This window comes from Podarcis bocagei (assembly GCF_964188305.1).
Source record: "Podarcis bocagei genome assembly, chromosome: 17".
NCBI classification, from domain to species: Eukaryota; Metazoa; Chordata; class Lepidosauria; order Squamata; family Lacertidae; genus Podarcis; species Podarcis bocagei.
This window is the reverse complement of record NC_138143.1, coordinates 5,176,922-5,199,017: the sequence shown is the minus strand read 5'-3', so window position 1 is coordinate 5,199,017 and position 22,096 is coordinate 5,176,922. Positions and strand designations below refer to the sequence as shown.

The 22,096-nt window shown below is 43.5% G+C and overlaps 1 protein-coding gene across 2 annotated transcripts in view; it reads left to right on the top strand.

The window, feature by feature from the left end:
• The first annotated feature begins 1,354 nt into the window (after positions 1–1,354).
• The window catches only part of HUWE1 (HECT, UBA and WWE domain containing E3 ubiquitin protein ligase 1), a 99,554-nt gene continuing 78,812 nt past the window's right edge, over positions 1,355–22,096 (top strand). Inside the window, exons 1-4 of one of the 2 annotated variants that reach the window (XM_081175634.1) lie at positions 1,355–1,713; positions 3,781–3,924; positions 19,333–19,403; positions 20,785–20,883. In XM_081175634.1, coding sequence (XP_081031760.1) covers positions 19,359–19,403; positions 20,785–20,883 — 144 coding nt within the window. In that variant the 5' untranslated portion in view covers positions 1,355–1,713; positions 3,781–3,924; positions 19,333–19,358. The remainder of the gene's footprint in view (positions 1,714–3,780; positions 3,925–19,332; positions 19,404–20,784; positions 20,884–22,096) is intronic. The other variant, XM_081175635.1, reaches the window with a different exon arrangement.

Genomic DNA, 22,096 nt, shown 5'->3' with positions numbered 1-22,096 from the left:
TTATTATTATTAATTTGCGTCGACATGCAATTTGTTCGTATGTGGCTAGTCTGTCCATATTACCAATCCATGTGCTCAGTGGAATCTTCCAATTCATCAAAACAAGTTTTTTTGCTTCTAATATGGCACGGTACATCCATATTTCCCCCCCCCTTGTAATCTCCCACATTTCCAGAATATAATTTAGAATTCAATTCCCCTAAATAACAATTTCTTTTTATTACTTTTTATAACTATCATCATATGTACTAAGTTCCCTTTTTTACTCCCAGCAGTTGTCTGCACTTGTTATTTTCTTCTGGTATAGTTTTGCTGGAGTCCAGTGGATTCTGAATATTACCGTATTTTTCGCTCTATAACACGCACCCGACCATAACACGCACAGTTTTTAGAGGAGGAAAATCCGTAGGCATGCCACCCGTAGGCATTCCCTCCATAACACGCACAGACATTTCCCCTTACTTTTTAGGAGGAAAAAAGTGAGTGTTATGGTGCAAAAAATACAGTATTTTCTGTTGTCTAAGTCTTAGTCTGTTTTATCTTTTTTAAGCCGCTTTGAGGGTTCTTTCTCACAATCAAGCGCTGTGTAAATTTTTAGAAACAGATAAAAATCAATATAGCATGAAAACAGCACGTAAAGGGAGAGCCATCCCCCTCCCTCACACCAACGACACCCGCGAAAGCAGCTTCCATAAGCAGAAAACAACAGCGTAGCAGGCTCTCGCGAGAGTTCAGCCCACTTCCTGCGTGATTACGCGAGCGGAAGAAAACCCGTCGCTCCTTCCCTCGTGCGCAGAATTGCTGAACAATCCGTCACGTTCTTTTAGCTCCCTGTTCCCGCGAGATTTCGTGGCTGGAGCTGCGCGCGCCACTCAGCCCCTTCCCTCGCAGGAGGAGCCACTGCGGACTTCCGCGTGACGTCATTCCCGTGATATTTCTCCTCAGCCGTCCCCATTACTCTGAAGCTCAGGGAGGCAGATCTCGTGACCAGATCTGCGAGCTCTCGCGGGAGCTTCCTCGAGATCCCAGTCCCCTCCCCCAACTCCATATCCCTTTATGGCTCCACATCTCAACCATAACCGAAGACATGTATGTATCTGAGGAGTTTCGTCACTAGAAGCAAAGGACGGCTACCCGCGTGATTTTATTCTCCAAATCTCGTGAGGTTTCCAATAAGCAAAAGTAGGAGGAGACCTAGTCCGCCAGAATTGCTCGAACTCTCGCGGCTCTTTGGGTTCTCGCGTGGAATATTTTGCCTCAGTTCTCACGGCAAGTATCGCGATAAACGCTCGTTAAGTAGCTCCCTTCCGAGGTCACAGACCTGCGGCAGAATAGGAAAACAACTCTGCCCTGTTTCCCGCCGCCTCATCCCTAGTAGTAACATCCTCCACCAGAGGGGGAACGTCACCGAAATCTCGCGTGATTTCAACTTCCTCTTTTCCCGTCTCGCAGGAAGCTGCCTTCTCAGTCATTGTATCGCGAGACTGTACTTTCCGCCATAACTCGCTTCGCCCTCCTCCTCCTCCTCCTCCCGCAATTCTCGTGGGCTCTTGTGTTTCCTCAGTTATCGCGTCTCTTCCTCCCTCCCTACCCGGTGGCGAGTTCTCGCGCGACCTGGCTAGGGCTGAGGCTCAGGGGCTGCTGTTAAGATGGCGGCGGCGGGAGGCAACGGGGTACGGCATTGACACCCCCTCCATTTCTGTCCCGGAGCAGGTACCCGCGTTCTGGGGCGGGGAACGGGAGAGCGGCGGCTGCGGAGGAGGGGACCCGTTGGGGAAAGGCCCGAGGCGGGAGACGCTCTGGCGGCACGGGAAGAGCGGTGTGAGCTGAGGCGGGACAATGGGGCCTGGCTTTTCCCCGTGGGGAAAGGGCGGCGGTGGTTGAAGTCAGGAGGGAGGGGGGGGCGCTTCTGCCTGGGCCTTTCCGTCAACTGGGACCTCGCTTCCAAGTGGGGAAGGAGTACGTCTCTCTGCCTACTAGGAGGCACTTCTCAATTCTCAACACCCCCCAACCCCCGCCGAAGCAGCTCTGTGGGCCTTATCACCCTTCACGCGCTTCCTACTCGCCTCATGTAGGGCTTCATCCCCTCCGCTCCTCAGTAGACATTTAATCTATAGTCGCATCTCGTGAGGAAAGCCGGTATTTTCCGGTTTGAGACAGGGAGCTTCGTCGTTTATGCAAGAAAACAAGTCTGGTCAACATCCCGTTGAATTCATTAGGAAACATTGCAGAGGATGCTCATAGTTGCAGCCTTGACCTGCAGCCTCCTTGGTTTCATTTGGGTCTAATTTCAAAACCTAAGGATAGATCCACACCATTGATTGAAAGCACATGACTTTTCCCAAAGAACTCTGGGAACGGTAGTTTCTCCCTCACAGAAGTACAATCCCCAGAACCATTAAGGAAACCTTAGTTCCCTGGACTGGGGGGGGGGGAGTCATGTGTTTTTAATGTACAATAGTGTGGATCTGGCCTAATTGGCAGGTAATTTCTCTTGTTTCTTCTCTCCTCAAAGGTGTAGGGCTACTTACACCTTTTGTCCTGGTACAGTGGGAGCTTTTGGCACCCATTCCATCTGTTCCTGTAAACTTGTGATAAAATCGCCCTTCCATTTCCCAGTGTAGGACAGTACTCAAAAATCTCTCTTTTGCCTGGGCTAGCTCATGTGGTATATTAGTTTATTCTTATAAGAAGTCTGGTAAAGATTGGTGTTCTTCTTTGTCCCTTTACCTGGTAGTTCCAAGCATCTTTGGAGTACCATTTATATGTGCTACATCAGTCTCCATTCCTATTTTCCTGGATAGAAAAATTATTGGGATATAAGCAAGATGTGTTCACACAGATGAGAAAAACTATTATCTGAGTCAGGACAAATGACTCAAATTGAATAGCACATTTCATTTGCATTAAGTAAGCCTTTTATTTTAACTGCATATACACTATGGTAGTTCTTATACCAGAGAGCCAAAAAGGGCAAGAACAGATTTAATTCTTACCCAGGCATTAGCTTATGTTGCTCCTAGCCTCTGAGGAGTATTAGTATAGTTCTAAGTTCTTTTTAAATATATTTTCCTATGATTCAGATGAGTTAATCCATGACACGATGGTCCCATTATAGTTTCATAGGTGCAGTTTACTCATTTTTCAGTAGGAATAGATATTGCTGGCAAGGAAAGTTGGGCACCTTATGGCATGGTTCTGGCAAGAAACTGATCCATGATCAGTTTTACAAATTGATTATTTTTAGTAGATATAGTTGATATGGCCATATTTGTCTCTGAAAACTTGCTTCCTAAGGATGCACAAGCTGACCATTTAATCTGAAAAAAAGAAAAGAAATCAAGCCTTTGGGGAAAATAGTACACAATGTAGAGCAAAAGCTGGTCATCTTAAAATTATTAAAAACTGTTACTTTACCACAGTAGAAGTAAACATCCTGTGAAAGCTTGTTTCTGCTGTCTCCTTCATTGTATGGAAAGCTTGCTAGATGCACAAAATGCCAAAGTAATGTGCTGAGTTTACAGCATTTCTTAGTTCTACTTGGCCAGTTCACTTTGGTATGATTAGGATGTCAAAATGTTCTTCCTATCAGTGAACTGTGCACCTCCTTGCTTGTATTCTAAGTTGTCCTGCATTTAAGACAAATATCCTAGCCAAGGGGAGCTAGATTAGCAAAGTCCAAAGCTATACCAACCTGAATGTCTTTTCAAAAAATACCTGTCAGTACCTTGAACTCTGCCCGCCTGAAGCCCAGTACTAACTTGTGTGGTTTTGTTGCAGACCCTAAAATAGTCTGACATAAGTGGATTAGAGTGACTGTGAAACCAGAAGGTGTTACCCTTGGCTGACTAGGGTGAGGCAAAGGTGCCAGAACAGTGACTTGGATAGTAGACCAGGCCAAGTATGGATTGGCTGTGATTCCAGGTTAGTATTGAACTTTCTTTGTTTAATCCTGCTTCTCTTCAAATGGTAGCGATTCCCTGAAATTTTCTTTTTCCTAAAAGGTACCCTCTGATCTCAGAACAACACTCGTTTAAGAAAGGCTTCAGAGTCTAACCTTGGTTTGTATGGGGTTATGGCTGGTTGTTTATGTGGAGTGAATGTAATTCCTTAGTGGGGTGGTCATGCCCCTTCTTTTTTCTTGTCCAAATGCAAATGGTAGCTTTATTTGCTGCATTAGAACTATTACTGTGCACCAGTTATTCTTTCATTTCAATGCTGTAACAGAAACCCGCAACCACATATGGTACAATTCTGCATCTGTTGATGCTACTTAAGAGTGTAATCTGAGGCTGAAGAGGCAACTTGTCCCAAGCCATCAACAAATAGTTTGTTTGCATACCAAAATCCTGACCAAATTTGGGAATGGGAGTTGATATTGCTTTCTATATTCTTTCTGTGTAGAGGGCTGCAAAACTAGGGATTCAAAAACCCACTTTGATTTTTCAAAGCTTATTGAAAGGAGTGCTCAGTTGGTAGAGCATGAGACTCTTAACCTCAGTTCCCTGGGTTCAAGCCCCATGTTGGGCAAAATATTCCTGCATTGCAGGGGGTTGGGCTAGACCCTGATGATCCCCTTCCAACTCTACAATTCTGTGATTCAACTAAGTAGGAGTGGTTAAACTTTTAATGTTTGCTTGTTGATTTTTTATTTTTATTTTAAAAATCTTGTTCACTGCTCATGTCTACAAATATCTTTTCACTACACTAACATTTTCATCAGTTTTAGATCTTAGTTCATTGTGGTTTTGCTGGATTAGACCAAACTTCATTAGTTCAGTATTTTCTATAGAGACTAGCCAGAGGCCTGTGGAAACTTGCAAACATTGTACAAAAGTGATGACAATGTCTTATTTATCTCAATATCTGTTGTTGGAATGTATATTGCTTCTATGTTGAGGTTCTGTTTAGCTGTTGTGGCAAATAATTTTCTTCCTTGATGCATCCCTTATTGATGTAATACAGAGATTACTTTCTCCCATTGCTGAATGATTTCCCAAATATTTCTATGTTGCAGTAGTATGCATTTGTTACTGTGTAGCTGTATGTGTATTTGATAAGCATTTGTACAAGGCTCTTGAGCGTTCAGAGCATTTCACATACTGATATCCTTGCAATAGGTAGATGTTATCCCTTTATTGCTTGAGGCTGAGAATTCATAGCTTGCCTAAAGCTTCATTGGCAGAGGTGAGATTCCAAGCAGGGACTTCCTCACTCATAGGTCTGTCTCGGAATGGTAGTATGTTAGTAAAGGTTAGTAAATATTTTTTTGGGTAAAGTGGATATTTGGTAGCATTTCTGTCCCCCACTGTAATTGTTATACAGTATTAACTTTAAAGTAAGAAAGGCAAAATAGATTGGTTCTGCATGGCAGTTCACACAACTCGTGATCTCCAGTGGCATTTATAACATCTTCTAATCTAACAGGTACAAGGAAATTTTAATTAAATGAGTGCAAGTTAGGGCCATTGAGTGATGGGGTTCATGCAGGAGAATATCCTAAAGTCCTTGGCTATCCCTAAGGAGAATGAATAATAATAAATATATTAAGCCATAATTCTCCTGCTGTATTGTGTGTGTATCCTCTGGAACATTTGATCCTTGTTTCTTTTTGTAGGCAACAAACTAGGTTAGATATTTCATAATCACCCATGGTGTATTCAGCTCTTGGGAATGTGAGTTTTTGCTTAATAGATTTCTTTGGGTCTTTGAAAGGCATTATGATTTGACACCTAGAGATCTAGTGTCCAACTTATCTTGGGCTATCTATCAAATCATTTAACTTTCTGTGTTTGTCAAATTCATCCTGAAACAATTCAGCTGGAGCTAGTGCTTCTAGAGAGCACTTGGTGTTTACATATTACTCATTCATAAGCATGAGGGCAGACCAGTTTTTTCTTTTTGCAAGGTCCAGTAGTCCTGTTTTGATTCACCATATGCTGACAGACTGGATATATGACCTGAAGGCTTTGTTTAAGGTTCTGGAAGGTAGATGTATGTCAATTATCCTGTGACAGCTAGAAATAAAGTATTTGGGGATGTGTCCCAGGTGTTTTTGAGCGTAATAAAATGTGCTATATTTATATATTATCCAGTGCTTTCTTGGGACTTAGGACTGATAATGTATTATAGCTATCAAAAGTTTCCTTTCCTGTACATACACAGCATAAATTACAGAACTAGTTGCTCCAGTTGTTGATCAGATGATTATCTCAAACGTACAAATAAGTCCACAGATCTTAGCACCTTAAGATTTAACCACCCCTGTCTCTAGCTGATATTTGCTTCTCAACATAGGCCATTAGAGAAGGGCCAAAGTATACATGTTGGCCTTGCTGTTACCATGACTGAGGAAACTGACTTGATTTTTTTTTGTACATGTATTAGTAATGGTTATTTTGTGCATGTTAGCTACTTTTATTCTGAGTTCCTACATACTGTATAAATGGCTTCTTGGCTTAATAGCTACAATATCACTGTCAGAGCCAGTTTTGCCCTCTGTCTCAGAGACTCTTAATTTGATGTGTCATAATAGTAGAGTTGCTAAAACCTGATATACTTGTTGACCAGCTTAACACATCTGGCTGTTGGAGTGACTTGCAAACTTGCAAACAAATGTTCACAGTGAGGAGATTAGCTCTGTCTTCTTTTTTGAAGGTCTCTCCTATTAAATCCCTCAGTTTCCATTGTTACTACATTATTCCAAGATGACCATTGGCCAGAATGCTCAAGATATGTGTGATTGTAGCAGGATAGAGGCTGTGGTAAAGAGCATTAGCCTCTTAGTTTACTGCATGTAGAGAATGTCTAAAAGTGCCACTATGCTAAACTGTACAGCCATGTGAAACAGCTTAAAATATTTATTTCAGGCTTCATTGTTTGCCCAGATCTGTGTGAATACAGTACAATTGTCAGGAGATAGACATTCTCTTAGATTGGCATGTCTGTTTACTTTTTCTTCTTCTTTGGTGATCACTCATAGCCGAGTAAGATTGTCTTCTATTATTGATACCTTTGTATACAGCACCCTGAAAAATGCTTTTGAAGGGCAGTATATAAATTCCACATATGGTTGTAACCATTTTCTCCTGAGACAGATGTATGCCAACAACATGTATCCAACATCGCCTTCCACTTGTGCAGTAGGACTTCCTCTTCCTCTCTTTGGCAGTCCTATAGATGGTTTTGCTGAATTGAATTGGATTTTAGAACTTCTGTCAAGGTTTTGTTAATGTGCTTGAAATACCAAAAATTATTGTATATTGTTAGTTGTGGCTATGCTGGGATGTAAGATGGATTGTGGTGGCACTTTTCCATTCAAACTGAAGTGTAATCCTTTATTTCCTTAGCTGTGCAACTTACTGCATGTTTGGCCTTGGTGGAATTGTTCTGCCATGTATCAGCTCCATCTCCTGTCTTGTTTATACTACACAGTTCCAAAGGGAAGTGATTTGTTGACCTTCCCTCTAAAACGTGGTAGGGATGCAGAATTCTAAAACATACAAAGACTTGATCAGGAGTGACAGATTTGTTTAACTGAAGAAACTTAAATATTATGGCAAGCTAAGAAGAAATCTCATTAAGAACCTAGTGAGGTGAACCTTTGGAGTACATGAAATCCAGAATATGGTCCTAAATTCACTAACAGAAAAGAAAGAATTTCAAGAGATGTTAATCTGAAATTGGTAGAGAATGAATGAATGAATGAATCTTTATTTGCATCAGGCATCGGCCATAGCAATAAAACAACAATACGATATACAAAGAATAGATTTTAATCGAGTGGTAGAGGCATGGTACCCTGTCTCTCTTTCACTTGATATTGGACAGATTTGCTAACGCTGGTAGTCATGGGTAGTTATACATTTTGAATCTGAAAGAAATCACTTCACACAACAGATCACAGAAACTTCCTTTGTATTATCTGCACCAAGCATTTAATGTATGGCAGAGGTTGAACCAGATAAGTAAATTATGCTCTTTAAAAAGAATTCTTACCTCTTCTCAAGAGGCAAGTTTGCAGAGCAGTTCCACTTATTATAAAACTTTGAATAAGGAAAGACCATGGATCATGTGTTTACTACTTGTACTGTAGATCAGCTATTTTCACCCACCCCCAATGTTTTGGGGAAACCTGTGCTTTCAGTTGGAGCTTATCAAGGATTAATGAGAAGATCACAACGTGCAGCCATAGTCTGGTGTTAAGTGTGCGTGCGTTCTAAGTCTTCTACTGTGCACTGAATTTCTATGATTGAGGTTCAGGAGTTCCATGAAGGTAGAACACTTTTGAAAACAGCAAGACTTCTTAATTCTTCTGATGAGGTTTTTTGAACTTCAGCAACTACAACGTGTACCACTGAGACTTGCTTGGTCTTTGAGTAAAATTTAATAAGCCAACCAAAAGCTTTTGCGTGTTAGAAAAATCTATAACTTGAATCAGAAATGTCAATTGATTTGAAGAAATGTCTGTTTCAGCAGTCTTTTTGAAGGAACACACTGCATAAAGTGGAATTAAAATGGAAGCTTATATCTTTGAAACTGCATCGAGTTTTCACTCCCACACTGCATTCCAGTTGAGGGACATGCACTGTTTGATGTTCGCTTTCATTCTGATATTCCAATCCAGAGGTTTTCAACCTTTTTGAGTCCATGGCTCTTGACCAACTGCATTCTTTCTGTGGCACCTCTGAGGCTTAGGAGCCCAGATTTGTCACCCCTTGCCTGCAGAGCTGGCAACCCCTCACCCCTTTTTGAACACTCTCTTGTGGACTGTTCCCTCAGCCTCCTCTCTTCTCCCCTCTCCTTGGGAGTCTTTCAGGCAGCCGCTGCTGCTGTCCCTGGTCTCTGAGCTGCCTGCCCCCCCCCCCTGAAAGAGAGGTGCCTCCTCACACTGCCTCACAGGGGCCTGGGAAGAGGATGCCCCCAGCCTTAGTGGCCCAACAGAGATTGGCCAAAGTTGAATGTGAGGCCAGCACCTTTACCTTGGGAGGCAGCAGCAAGCGCTGCTAGTCCTGCATGGCAAAAAGGCGCTCAGCACCAGGCACTCGGCTCCCTGGCAGGCCTTGCACACAGCAAGCACAAGAAAGGTCAGCGCACTGCCTGCCTCCCTGCCCAGCCTCCTACTTGTCTGTCCATTCCCAACAGCAAGGGCTGGTGGACCGGCTGGCTGGGCTCCCTAGTCTGCTTGCTTCCTTACTCCAAGGTCACCTCAGCTCCTGACAACCAGCACCCGTTGGCCAGCCCCAGAGGCACCATTCACCTGGGGAGCTTATAACCAGCACTGCTGCAACAAACAGCTGTGCAAGCCTTTGGGAGGCAGAGACGCGAGGGCATCAGAGGAGAGGGAGGGAAGGAGGCCAGTGTTGTCCGCGGCACCCTTGACCATCATTCAAGGCACCCCAAGGTACCATGGCACACTGGTTGAAAACCACTGTTCTAATCTAACAATTGAACACTTTCTGTGCTGGTTTGTTTTAAATGTCACTTACTGGGTTTTGGTTACCACCTGCAAGCTGATGGTGTTGAACCTTTACAGATCAGGTAGTTTCTGAAGCCATTTCAAGAAGAGTTAACAGTGCTTGGCCTCTGCTTACTTGGAGCTGCAGCACAGGATGTGTAAACTTAGTCTCTCCTTTGCTGCATGGTCCTGTCAGACCTCTATGTATGCTGTTGATGCTTCAGTAGCTGGGGGCACAATGAGTCACAACAGACAAAATGCAAAGGATGGTGCTGGGAGTTCCATCACTTGTGGACACTGTATGCCTTGCTTTTGGTGATGTGTTATGTTTCATAAATGAAACTTAAACTCGAAGTTGTTGCAATGACTAAGCATGTATATTACAGGTCTCATAGGAGTCTAAGAGGAAATCTGGCAAGACATGCTAGTCTTTTGGGATTTCCAGAGTGTTTGCTGTAGTTAGCCTCTAGGGTTTCTCATCATTCTTATCTGAGTAATTTTGACCCTTCAAAGGCAAGTACATGGATCTAATTCTGTCTTCATCTAGACTGTGTTTTTTTCGAAGTCTGAAGATTTGAGACAACAGTGAACAGAGAACTTGTGGTACTTTCTTTTTGGAACCGTGTTGCTGCAAGGTGCAGGGCATCCATATCAGAATGCTTCCATGGTCGCTCTATACAGTGGTACCTCGGGTTAAGTACTTAATACGTTCCGGAGGTCTGTTCTTACCCTGAAACTGTTCTTAACCTGAAGCACCACTTTAGCTAATGGGGCCTCCTGCTGCTGCCGCGCCGCCGGAGCACGATTTCTGTTCTCATCCTGAAGCAAAGTTCTTAACCCGAGGTACTACTTCTGGGCTAGCAGAGTCTAACCTGAAGTGTATGTAACCCGAGGTACCACTGTAATTACTTATTTATACTTAGACCCCACCCTTCACCAAATGGTCCCAGGGTAGTAAGTACAATTGCAGTATAATAATAAAAGAAAACCACAGAAACAGCCACTATCAGAATAACAAGACAGCAGCATAGAACAGCAGCGTTCAGCAGTATAAAAGGAAGGAATGCATCTACTTAACCAAAAACTTGGGTAAAGAGGTACATTTTTGCTCATATCTTGCACATGGAAAGATAACGCCTTGGGAAGACAGAATGTCTTAGCCTAATGTTTTGTCTACGGTGAACTTTTGATATGGGAGAGCTTTCAAAATCTCAAGCTTACATGCCCAGCTAGAATGTACCTCTTGCTTTTTCTTCTCATTAGGGGGCCTTCATATAAACTCTGTAACAGAGATTACAAGGTCATGGATGGATTATGTATTTTATCCAGGAAATATAGTGGCTGCTCCAGTGGTCAGATAAGTCCTTTTTTTAAAAGCATGAATCCTGTGGAAATGACAGTGTTATTTCTGTTTTATAAATGGTGGTTTGATTGCAGAAGGGTCCCTTGTTCAATCATCACTCAGATAGCAGGACAGTCTCTTAGACTTGAGAATCACCTACTCACAATTTTTGTGCTGGGCTAAAATTCAGTGTAATGCTTGTTATTTATGGTCCTCCTCAGTAGACCTGGAGAGCCACTCTTTTCTCATGTCCCTACCAAGATGTCTGAACATTGTTAACAAGTTAAAATGCCTAGAATGGCAGTGGGGCAGGGAGAGAAGAAAAATGTTAATTGTGTGCTTCACAATGGAAGTAATACAGTGGTGCCTCGCAAGACGAAATTAATTCGTTCCGCAAGTCTCTTCGTCTTGCGGTTTTTTCGTCTTGCGATGCACGGTTTCCCATAGGAATGCATTGAAAATCAATTAATGCGTTCCTAGGGAAACCGCCTTCAGACCAGGTCCGGGGACAGTCTGTCTCCGGACCTCTTCTGAAGGCTGGGGGGGGGGGAACAAGGGCTTTTCTTTTCACCCCCAGCATTTTAAAAAACCCTGGGACAGCGGAGGACTTCTCCGCTGTCCGGGCGATCTTAAAATGCTGGCAGGCAGCATTTTAAAATCGCCCCGGACAGCGGAGGACTTCTCCGCTGTCCGGGGCGATGTAAAAGCCCCTGGGAAGGCAGGCAGGGGGGGACAAAGACTTTCGCCCCCCGCCCGCCTTCAGAAGGTGTTCCCACCCCCCCGCCCGGCTTCGCAGCAGCGCTACGAAGCCGGGCGGCTGGGGCAGGTGTTCCCGCCCCCCGCTTCGGAGCAGCGTTCCGAAGCGGGGTGGCTGGGGCAGGTGTTCCCACCCCCCGCCCGGCTTCGCAGCAGCGCTACGAAGCCGGGCGGCTGGGGCAGGTGCTCCCGCCCCCCCACCCCGCTTCGGAGCAGCGTTCTGAAGCGGGGTGGCTGGGGCAGGTGTTCCCACCCCCCGCCCGGCTTCGCAGCAGCGCTACGAATCCCGGCGGCTGGGGCAGGTGCTCCCGCCCCCCCACCCCGCTTCGGAGCAGCGTTCCGAAGCGGGGTGGCTGGGGCAGGTGTTCCCAACCCCCCCGCTCGGCTTCGGAGCACGGGGAGATCGCTTCTCCCCACCACCCCTTGCTTCAAAAGAGGTCCGGGGGCAGCGGGAAGCGCTCCCGCTGCCCCCGGACCTCTTTTGAAGCAAGCGGCTGCGGAGAGAAGCGATCTCCCCGCAGCCGCTTGCTTCAAAAGAGGTCTGGGGGCAGCGGGAGCGCTTCCCGCTGCCCCCGGACCTCTTTTGAAGCAAGGGGCGGTGGGGAGAAGCGATCTCCCGGCCGCCCCTTGCTTCAAAAGAGAAGACCCGCTGTCCCCGGGGCAAGCTTCGTTTTGCGAAGCAAGCCCATAGGGAAATTCATCTTGCGAGGCAACTCGAAAACGAAAAAACCTTTCGTTTTGCGAGTTTTTCGTCTCGCGAGGCGTTCGTCTTGCGGGGTACCACTGTATGGCTACGTAAAGTTGAGGATCTAAAATTCCCTAAGTGTACCACTAACTGGAGCTCCAGCCAAACAGCGCAGAGTGAATCCACATGCCTCTGCTGCCCCCACTAGCTCCAGAGCTAGAGAAGGACAACAGAGGAGCTTCTGTTGGGTCCCAATCTTGTGCTGATGTTTACAGATGAAGGATAAAGTTGAGGGCAAGATCCTGTCCTTTAAGGGAAAGTGCATGTCCTGGTGAATACAGTTTTTTAGCTGACTATCATTGCTGCCCCAAATTTGTTGGCCATTATTTATCTCCCAGTTTGGGGTATGAGTTGCTCACGTGGCAAATTCTTTATCAGTGCTATGCATTCTAATTTACTTCCTTTTGGCGGACAGGTTCATTCCCTCACAGTTGCAGTGGACACTGGTTTCTCAAACTTGAACACTTCTTTCAACTAGGGTTTGTGTAGATAGAACATCTGGCATGGATAGAGGACGTTAAAATGTTCTTCAGTTATGGCCTGCTCTTTGTGGAAGTCCTATCTGACGTGTGTTGCCTGCTTTTTCAAATTGTTACTTTTAGGGCAGAAGAGAAAACGTTGCGCATGATTTATTCCTGTTAGTTTGAAAAAGCTAGTGGAAAGCGCTGTAGCTAGCAGATGTTGGTGTTTTCATGTGTACTGAATTTCTCTTGTATCATGAAGAGAGATTGGGAGCCAACAGAAACCTTCATTAAGTTATATTGATGTGTGACAAAGTGTCTTGGGTTATGGTTATGTTTTGTGTCTAGTCAGGATGCTTCAAGCATGAATGATGTGTCTGATCATGTAGATTTCTTAGCTGGGAATGCATATGGAATGGAGAGGAGAGAAACAGGCAACCGGCTGTTTCTAATGGGTGCAGGATGATTTGTGGAAATAGCTTTTGTGTTTTTTGTTGCTCTTTAGTGTTGAGCACACTTTGTTAGAACTGTAGAAAGATTTTGGAACCTTTGTGTCTGCAAGAGTATGAAGTTCATATTAGATGGATTGAGTGATACCCTTGATTCTCCAGAGAGGGTACCATGTTTTTACTGCATGAGACTAACAGAGTTTTGTGGCACCTTTAAGGCTAACAAATTTATGAAAGTTAACACTTCCATAGACACATGAAGTGTAACTTTTCTTCCGTATCCAGTGAATTGGATTATAGTTTGTGAAGCTTATGCCATAAGTTGGTTAACATTTAAAGTATCACAATATTTTGTTTCCTCTTCATTCTGGTATTCTTGGGTGATCTGTGAATGAAAATCCAGCTGCTAGAGCAATTTGAATAGGTTTGTTGTAAACTTGCTTAAGGATGTGTACTGGTGCGGGCATGTCATAAGGATCTCTAGAAATATGAGTCTTAAGTGTGTGCTTTTTATAGCAGAATTCTTTTCAGGGTCTTAAGGCACTTTCCCAATAGCTTAGTAGGTAGAGCATGAGACTTAATCTCAGGGTTGGCCCCACGTTGGGCAGAAGATCCCTTCATTGCAGGGAGTTGGACTAGATGACTCACATGGTCTCTTCCAACTCTTCCAACTTGGGACCGGTAAAGGGATCACATGGTGCAGCATTTTTTCATTGTGATTATATGATTCTAAGACTAACCACTGAAATGACTTGATGAGTTCCATCTATTCAGTTTGGAGTGCGTTTGGGTGTTTATGCAGCCCCATTCTTCCTACTTCAGACTGTAGCAAATTGTTTTGGTGCCAAGAATTGTTAGCATACTGGCCTTATGTAGGCATAATTTCTAATTACTTCTGAATACACATGCCATGGTTAAGAAAATAATAACATGGGATTGTATCCTTGTTAATCCTACTTAGAGTAGACTTATTGAAATCAAAAAGTGTGTCCAACTAAAGCAGTATGGTGTAATGATTAGAGATTCAGACTCAGAGCAGGATTGAAATCGCCACTTGGTCATGAAACTCACTGGTTGACCTTTGGCAAGAAACTGCGTCTCAGTCTATGGGAGGACAGGCAGGGTGTAGTAGCAGTGAAATAGCAGGTAGAACATAATGGCAAAATCCTGTTGTTGGAAGTAAGCCCTGCCCCCTGTTATGCTCAATATAGTTTCCTTCCTTTGTGAGAAGAGCACTTGCCTTTTATTTTGGAGTTTTCAGTGGCAAGATTCAGGTAGGTAGCCATGTTGGTCTGACTCAAGTCAAAATAAAATATCTGAAGAAGTGTGCATGCACATGAAATTTTATACCCAGAACAAACTTAGTTGGTCTCCAAGGTACTACTGGACAATTTTTTAATTTTTAATTAATGCAAGTAACTGTAACGGGACATACCTTTTCTCCATGCCTTCTTGATGTTCTAACTGTGTAAACCTATCTGTGTTTGAACAGCAGTTCTGTTTGGAATAGGGAATATTGTTGAGGTGCACATCTATTGAAAGTGCTGTATGTTTGAGAGTACGTATTATAAACCGATCCTCACAACAGTTTTAGGTATCTAGATATTGACTCTTGAGGCTGCTGTGTTCTGGACAATATCAGAACACAGCTGAAAGATTCTTTTTTGTTGGGACCGGTAAAGGGATCACATGATGCAGCATTTTTTCATTTACCATTTCTTGGTCCATTTCAAGCCTGCAAATCCCAGGTTGAATCCTGAATGCTCCTACCATCTTGTTGAAACTGGTGATGACTGGCTAGAGGACCATCAATTGTGGTTCCATTATTTTATATTTATGACCCACCTTTTTTCTTGACAGGGATTCAAGGCTGTTTACAGATAAAATAAAAGCAGCTTAAAATATGGGGGAGGGACTCATTAAAAAAGAAGTGAAGCATTAATATAAATAAATAATATTAGAATATTACAATATTATTATTTTTTTAAGTACAGTATTTCTCTCCCTAAGGAAGCTTGCCTGATGTGTATACTGTCTTTTTGTCACCAGGCTTTTAATCTTTAATCTGTGATGAGACTTTGTAGCCAGTTCTGCTTTGTGAATGTAAGTTGCCTTGAGAATTTGTATTGAAGGGTGGTATGCATATTTAATAAATATTGATTCCACAGTAAGTATGAAATCACTTCCATAATGGAGAGAGGCTGGCCAGTGAGGATTTACATAATGAGTTAATGTCACCAAACCTAAAATCTTCCAGGATTTAACTATTCTTTTAGAGAGATCTTACCAGAATATGTGTGTTAAAGAAATAAATCTGCTTAGCGTTTTATGCATACTATAAGTCTTCTCCACCAGAAGCTTAGCTGGCAACTTTTAATGAAGATGCAATTATTCACCCTTATATCTCTCTTCACTTCCTATTCCTTTTATCAGTTTTCCTTCCCCTCATCCTTCTGGACGACACTCGTTTCTTAAGACTGGGGTAGCTCAGTTGGGAGAGCATGAGACTCTTAATCTCAGGGTCATGGGTTTGAGCCCTGCGTTGGGTGAAATATTCCTGAATTGCAGGGGATTGAACTAGAAGACCCTCATGATTCCTTCCAACTCTACAATTCTATGATTCTATAATTCTGCTCTCCTTGGCCTGCCGCTGCTTATAGATTAGCCCTGTGCTACTAGTCTGTCATGATGAAGCAAAACCAGAGAGATAAAAAATTGGAAATTGTCAGGGAACTGCCATCAGCTCAGAGAGGAGAGGTGGAAGGGCAGTTGTGTTATAGGGAACCTCCGAAGATCTTGCGAAGCAGTTCCTCCTCTGGCGAGGAGGAAAGCCCCGCCTCCAGTGGGGAGGAGGTGCAGGGACCAGGAGATGCTAGGGAGAGCCTCAATACCGAGCCTGAGCAAAGCGGAGGGGAGGGAAGTACCCCTTTGCCAGCGCCCACTCTGCGCAGTAGGTTTCAGCGCAGAGAGGGGAGGAGAAGGATGGGGGGTCATGCGACTGTTATGCTGGGGGAGGTACAAGGACCGGCTGCTCCCAGATTCTGCTAGCGACTGAACCAGACACGAACTAGCGACGCTCTTCACTGTAAATAGTTTGCACTAAGAATAAAGCTTGGAAAAGACAGGTTGGAGTCTTGCCTGTTTGCTCTCAAGCAACCACACCACCACCTGACAGAAATCTTTACTCCTCCAATAGCATTAGATTTCATTTTCATGTGACTGAATATCTTTCCCCTCATCTTAAAGCAAGGCTATTGCTTGCCCTCCTTGAAGAACATGGCATCAGCTACATGCACACAATCAAGATCTGTGACCTGCTAAATGCAGCTAACTCATGTACTTATTTCAGCCAAATAAATGGAGATTTGCAGAATCACTCAGTGTTGTAATGGGCAGGAGTTCTATTTCAGGTAGTAGATTTAAAATAGTAACTAATTTGATCTTGGGAATGTTAAGTCTTTCAGCGTTTTTAGTTGAGGGTGGGGAAGGGGAATCTTTCAAGTAGTGCTTGAAAATTGTCTATTTTCTAATCATCACTTGGTTTTTGTGAGCCTTCTTCTTTCTTTCTTTCACATTCATTGTTGCGGGGAGTAGCTGCCATCTCCTGATCAGATGGCTTCAGAGCCAAGTGTCAATCTTAACTATGTTGCATCCTGGGATTTGCAGTTCACTCTGCCTACAGCAGATGGGAACGTACTAGTGTCTGTCTAACGGCAGACATTTATCCAGAGAAAGCTGTGCTTAAATTTTGACCCAGATGTATTAAGATAAAAACAGAAAACTGGAATGAAGCACTACTAGGTTAGCAGATGGAACAAGTTGTGATTTATGGACAAACACAGTCATTATTAAATGCTGTGGTAACTAATTTTATAGCTGATCTTTCCACAAGTTTGACTTGGCATGTGAATAAAAATGCTCATCATCCATCTGGCCCACAGAATTAAGCAGTTGACTATGTGGAGGGCCAATACATTGTGGAGATTTGCTGAGTCTGTGGCAAACCAACCCCTAGGGGTTGTAGGGGCTTCGGCCCCGACAATAAAATACTGTCTAGTGTGTAGTATCTGTAGTTCTACAAAGGAGAGTTAATGCTGTGGCAGCAGGGACACTAAGATCACAGTCCTTTGCACACTTGATAGGAAGGCTCATTGAACACAATGAATTTTCCTTCCAAGTAAGCATGCATAGTAACAGTGCAGCCCTTTGCATGCAAGTCACACTGTTCAATAGGAATTACTCTCCAGTAAGTGTGCAGAGACACACGCACAACAACAAAATAGGCCTTCCAATATAAGGATATAGTACCTTGAGAAGGGGAACACATCAACCATGAAGTTGTTGCTCCAGAACCAGCAGATGTGAAGCTAAGTAAAAGCTGAAAAGTTGGTCTGTTAGACTCCAGTATAGTCATGTTTGGGGGGGGGGAATCCACACACTTGGGTGTCTAGGTTTCTGTAGTTTTGATGTAGGTCATAAATTTTTCTATTGTTACAGCATTTTTTAAAAATATGCTAGGTATCTAACAAATATCGCAGTGACAGGTTTCTGTCACCAGGACCTTCCAGTTTAAAAGCAAAAGCTTTTGACTGTATGACAACCCAACCAGAAGTAAAATGTGGCTAAGCCAGAAAAGACAGTGGTGCAATAGCCATTCCCAACACCAATTTGCTACCCATAATGTGGAGAGACTGGGTTGCTTGAGAGTCACAGCTCTAGGTAACCTGACAGCGCTCAGTGTTGAGCTGAACTGATTCTCCACCAGAAGGTCTTAAAAAAAATTATTAAATTTTTTAATGAAATACAAAAGAACGTGCAACATCTGTTCTTTATGTTCATATTTTAAGTCTTTTGGTTACGTTCAGTGTAAGACAATATGGTCTCCAGAGGTAGGGGGAGAGGGTGGATGATAAACTTGCACACCATTTTTTCATTTTTCCAGCTTTGTATAAGTGTGAGGTTTTTATGTCAGCATCATTTGGGTAGGTTCTCTTTCTGTATATTTGTCAGCAAGGTCTTCCTTAATTTGATCTGGCTTGCCAGTGAAATGAGAATGTATTCATATTTTTGTGGCATAGGTACTCTATATACTATTAAATACAGTTAGATATGTTTTTCAGCATTTCTCTTTTTGGCAGTTTAAGACATTAATGCTGACACCTAAAAGTAAATTCCAGTGGAATAAAATTGAGCAGGCTCTGACCAGTCCCTACTTGAACTTGTGCATGACCCTTGGGGTCCCTTCCAGTTCTACAATGCTATGGTTCTTTGTTCAACCCTGTGCCTTACTGTCCTTCTCTATTGGAATAGATTTTCCTCTGCAACAACCTTTCAGTTTCTTGGTAGCTTTACTGGTCCCGTCCCCCCCCCCCCAGTTTGTGCCTCTTATTGCTCTCCCACAACCGGTATGCAATATTTAGGGTAACTGCGGACAGTGTCTTGGTCTAAGGATAAAATGTGTTAAGAGAATAGAAGCCTTTTCCTTTTGGGGTGGGTGGAAAATAAATGTCAGTAGTCCGCAGCTATTGTCCTGATTTCCAAAATGTGGCTGCCAACCTGTTTGTATGATTCCAGCATGAATCTGTAGTAGTAGCAAATTTGAGAGATGTACAACAAAGAGGTGCCTACAATGAAATCAGAATAAAGCAGGAAGTATTTTGGTAGCCTTGTGTGCTAATGAAGCGTTCATGTGAGCAGTGGAAGCTTAGTACAGTGGTACCTTGGGTTACATATGCTTCAGGTTACAGACTCCGCTAACCCAGAAATAGTACCTTGGGTTAAGAACTTTGCTTCAGGATGAGAACAGAAATCGTCCTCTGGCGGTGCAGCAGCAGTGGGAGGCCCCATTAGCTAAAGTGGTGCTTCAGGTTAAGAACAGTTAAGAACGGACCTCCAGAACAAATTAAGTACTTAACCCTAGGTGCCACTGTATAGAGGTCTTTGGTATACATTCAACCTCAGAAATTGCTTTTGATTCCTTATGTTTATCTAAGACTGCCCCCATTCTATGTAGTTTGAGCTTTTTAGGCTACCTTTGTTCTTTTGCACTGTCACTTATTTGTTAACTGATTAAAATATATCCTGTTGACAGTCAACTCTGTCATTTTTTTTTTACCAAGCAGGACCAGGAAGCGGAAAACTAATAAAAATGAAAGTGGACCGAACTAAGCTGAAGAAAACACCTACAGAGGCTGTAAGTATCACCTCTTGTTACCTTGAGCTCATCATAGGAAAAGTGTGAGAATATACTGCAATGGGATCAAGGAGATTACAGATTTGACTGTATCTACAGCAGTGCATTTCTGACATTCCAGTTTTGAATGTCTTGGGTTGTGTGATAGTTTATTGCTGGGATAGTCAATCCGTTGTAGGCTGCATTCCCTCAAGGGTAATCTTTTGGGAGGGGGTGCATGCTTTTAGTTGGTAGAGCCATACACAGTGATGAGCACAGACAGAAAATAAACCTCTGTGTTCCATTAACTAAACTGAAATAAAGACTGCCCTGCCTGGTTCAATTTTTACATGGCCACCTCACATGAGAATTCCTAATCCTATGCAAATCTACTCATAAGTAAGCATCACTACCTTTGGTGAGATTACTCTCAGATAAGGATTCAAGAGTTTTTTCATACAACAGATCAATATAGCTACTGTTCTGGAAAGCAAAGACAGTAAAAGCAGTTCCTTTCTGCCTTTGTGTGATATGGACACACCCATACTCCAGAAAACTACCATTTTGTTTTCAGACAGTTGGGGAGAAACTTGTTTTTTGTAAGCCATACAAAAAGTTGTTTTAAACAATCAATTTGTTTTTATCAAACACCACCCAATGGCTCTGAAACTACATAGAGGAAAAGAGGGAAGGGGAGTTTAAAGCCCAGAAAAATTAGGAAGTAAACAGGATTCTGGGATTTCAAGAGTGAGGTATCTTCAGGAAGCATGAGTGTATGTGCATAAAATGAGATTGGGTGCTGCAAGCCTCTTCAAAACGGAAAGTTCCCATCTGTGTTTTACTGAGTGCATGTTCCTTAGCAGCAAATGTGAAGATAAATGGGAGAAACTGGAGATCACTGTGTGCTAGAAATAAACAGACTTTCTTCCACTTGGCAGGTTATGATTGCCAGTATCTCAGAAGCTATAGAAATTGGTTTCTAATATACATTACTCCTACAAAATGGATTCCAAAAGAAATGGAATGAAGGCTGCTTTCTTTGATCAGTATCTTGTAGTAGATTGCAACTCAGCGTACCCCTTAATTGAGTTTAGTAACTCATTTAGTGCAGACAGTGAAGTGCTTTTTCTGATATTACATATCTGACTGTTTAAGCGTCACACAATGGGAAAAGGTAGAAATATGGGGGCATTTTGTTTTCTATAAATATAAACACAGACACCCAAGTTGTTGTTGGTAGGATCACATGTCTGTTTGTGCACATTAGGGTGAGGGAGAGAAATAAATATTTTTTTAAATTTAAAACAACACAACTCATTGCTTACCAGCATTTTCTTTTATGAAGAAGCATCCGTCGATGTGTAGCAATTAGTGTTCCTTATGCAGTTTCTTCACCTTTCAGCCTGCAGATTGCAGAGCCTTGATTGACAAACTCAAGGTTTGCAATGATGAGCAGCTGCTGCTGGAACTTCAACAGATCAAAACATGGAACATCGGCAAGGTATGTGGTAGCAGCAGATCATGTAGTAAAAAAGCAACTTGAGAAAATGCAATGCCTCTTGTCTTTTTTCCGACAAGCCTTGCGGAACCCTGCTCCTCCTGGCGACTCATTAGATGACCTTGTTGAGGACTGGAATAACCGGCTCTTGACAGCCATTGATGAGATCGCGCCTAAGCGCCCTCTGCGACCCCGTCGAAACCGGGCCCCTTGGTTTACTGAGGAGCTCCGGAAAATGAAGCGGGATCTCAGACGGCTAGAGCGAGTATGGCGACGGACTCGTGACGGAGCCTCAAGAACATCTTATAGGACGCTTATGAAAGCCTATGAGATGGCTATGAAAGCTGCTAAGAAATCTTACTTTGCAGCTTCCATTGCATCCGCTAGCTCTCGCCCGGCACAACTTTTTAGAATAATTAGGTCAATAACGTCCTTAGGAGGACAACCAAATTTAAGCACAAATTCGACCCACAGCTGTGAGGCATTCGCGAGCTTTTTTGCGGAGAAAGTCCTGTTGCTCCGCCGTGACCTCCCTGCCAATTTAGACACAGTGACTGAACTGGAGGCCCCTCGACTGACTTCAGGTCCAGTGTTGGACCATTTCGATCGGATACTCCCTACTGATGTGGATAGATACCTCCAAGTTGGTAGGCCCACCACCTGCCTCCTTGATCCGTGCCCGTCTTGGCTGATTAGGGAGTATCCAGATGTTGCGCGGACCCCCCTGGTTGAAATTATCAATTTGTCCCTTGACACGGGGACATTCCCAGGGGAACTGAAGGAAGCAGTGGTGCGTCCACTCTTAAAGAAAACTTCATTAGATCCCTTAGACCTATCCAATTACCGCCCAGTTTCAAATCTTCCATACCTGGGTAAGGTAATTGAGAGAGCGGTTGCTGAACAGCTTGGTAAGTTTCTGGAGGAAACATCGGCATTAGATCCATTTCAGTCCGGTTTCCGTCCTGGTTTTGGGACGGAGACGGCTCTGGTTGCCCTAACAGATGATATTCGTAGACAACTGGATCGAGGCGGGTCAGGACTGCTGATCCTTTTAGATTTGTCAGCAGCCTTTGACATGGTCGATCATGATCTTCTGGACCATCGCCTTGCAGACGTGGGGATACAGGGCATAGCCCGTAACTGGTTGTGCTCTTTTATCTCTGGTCGGGGACAGAGGGTGGCACTAGGGAGGGAAATGTCGTCACGCCACTCCTTG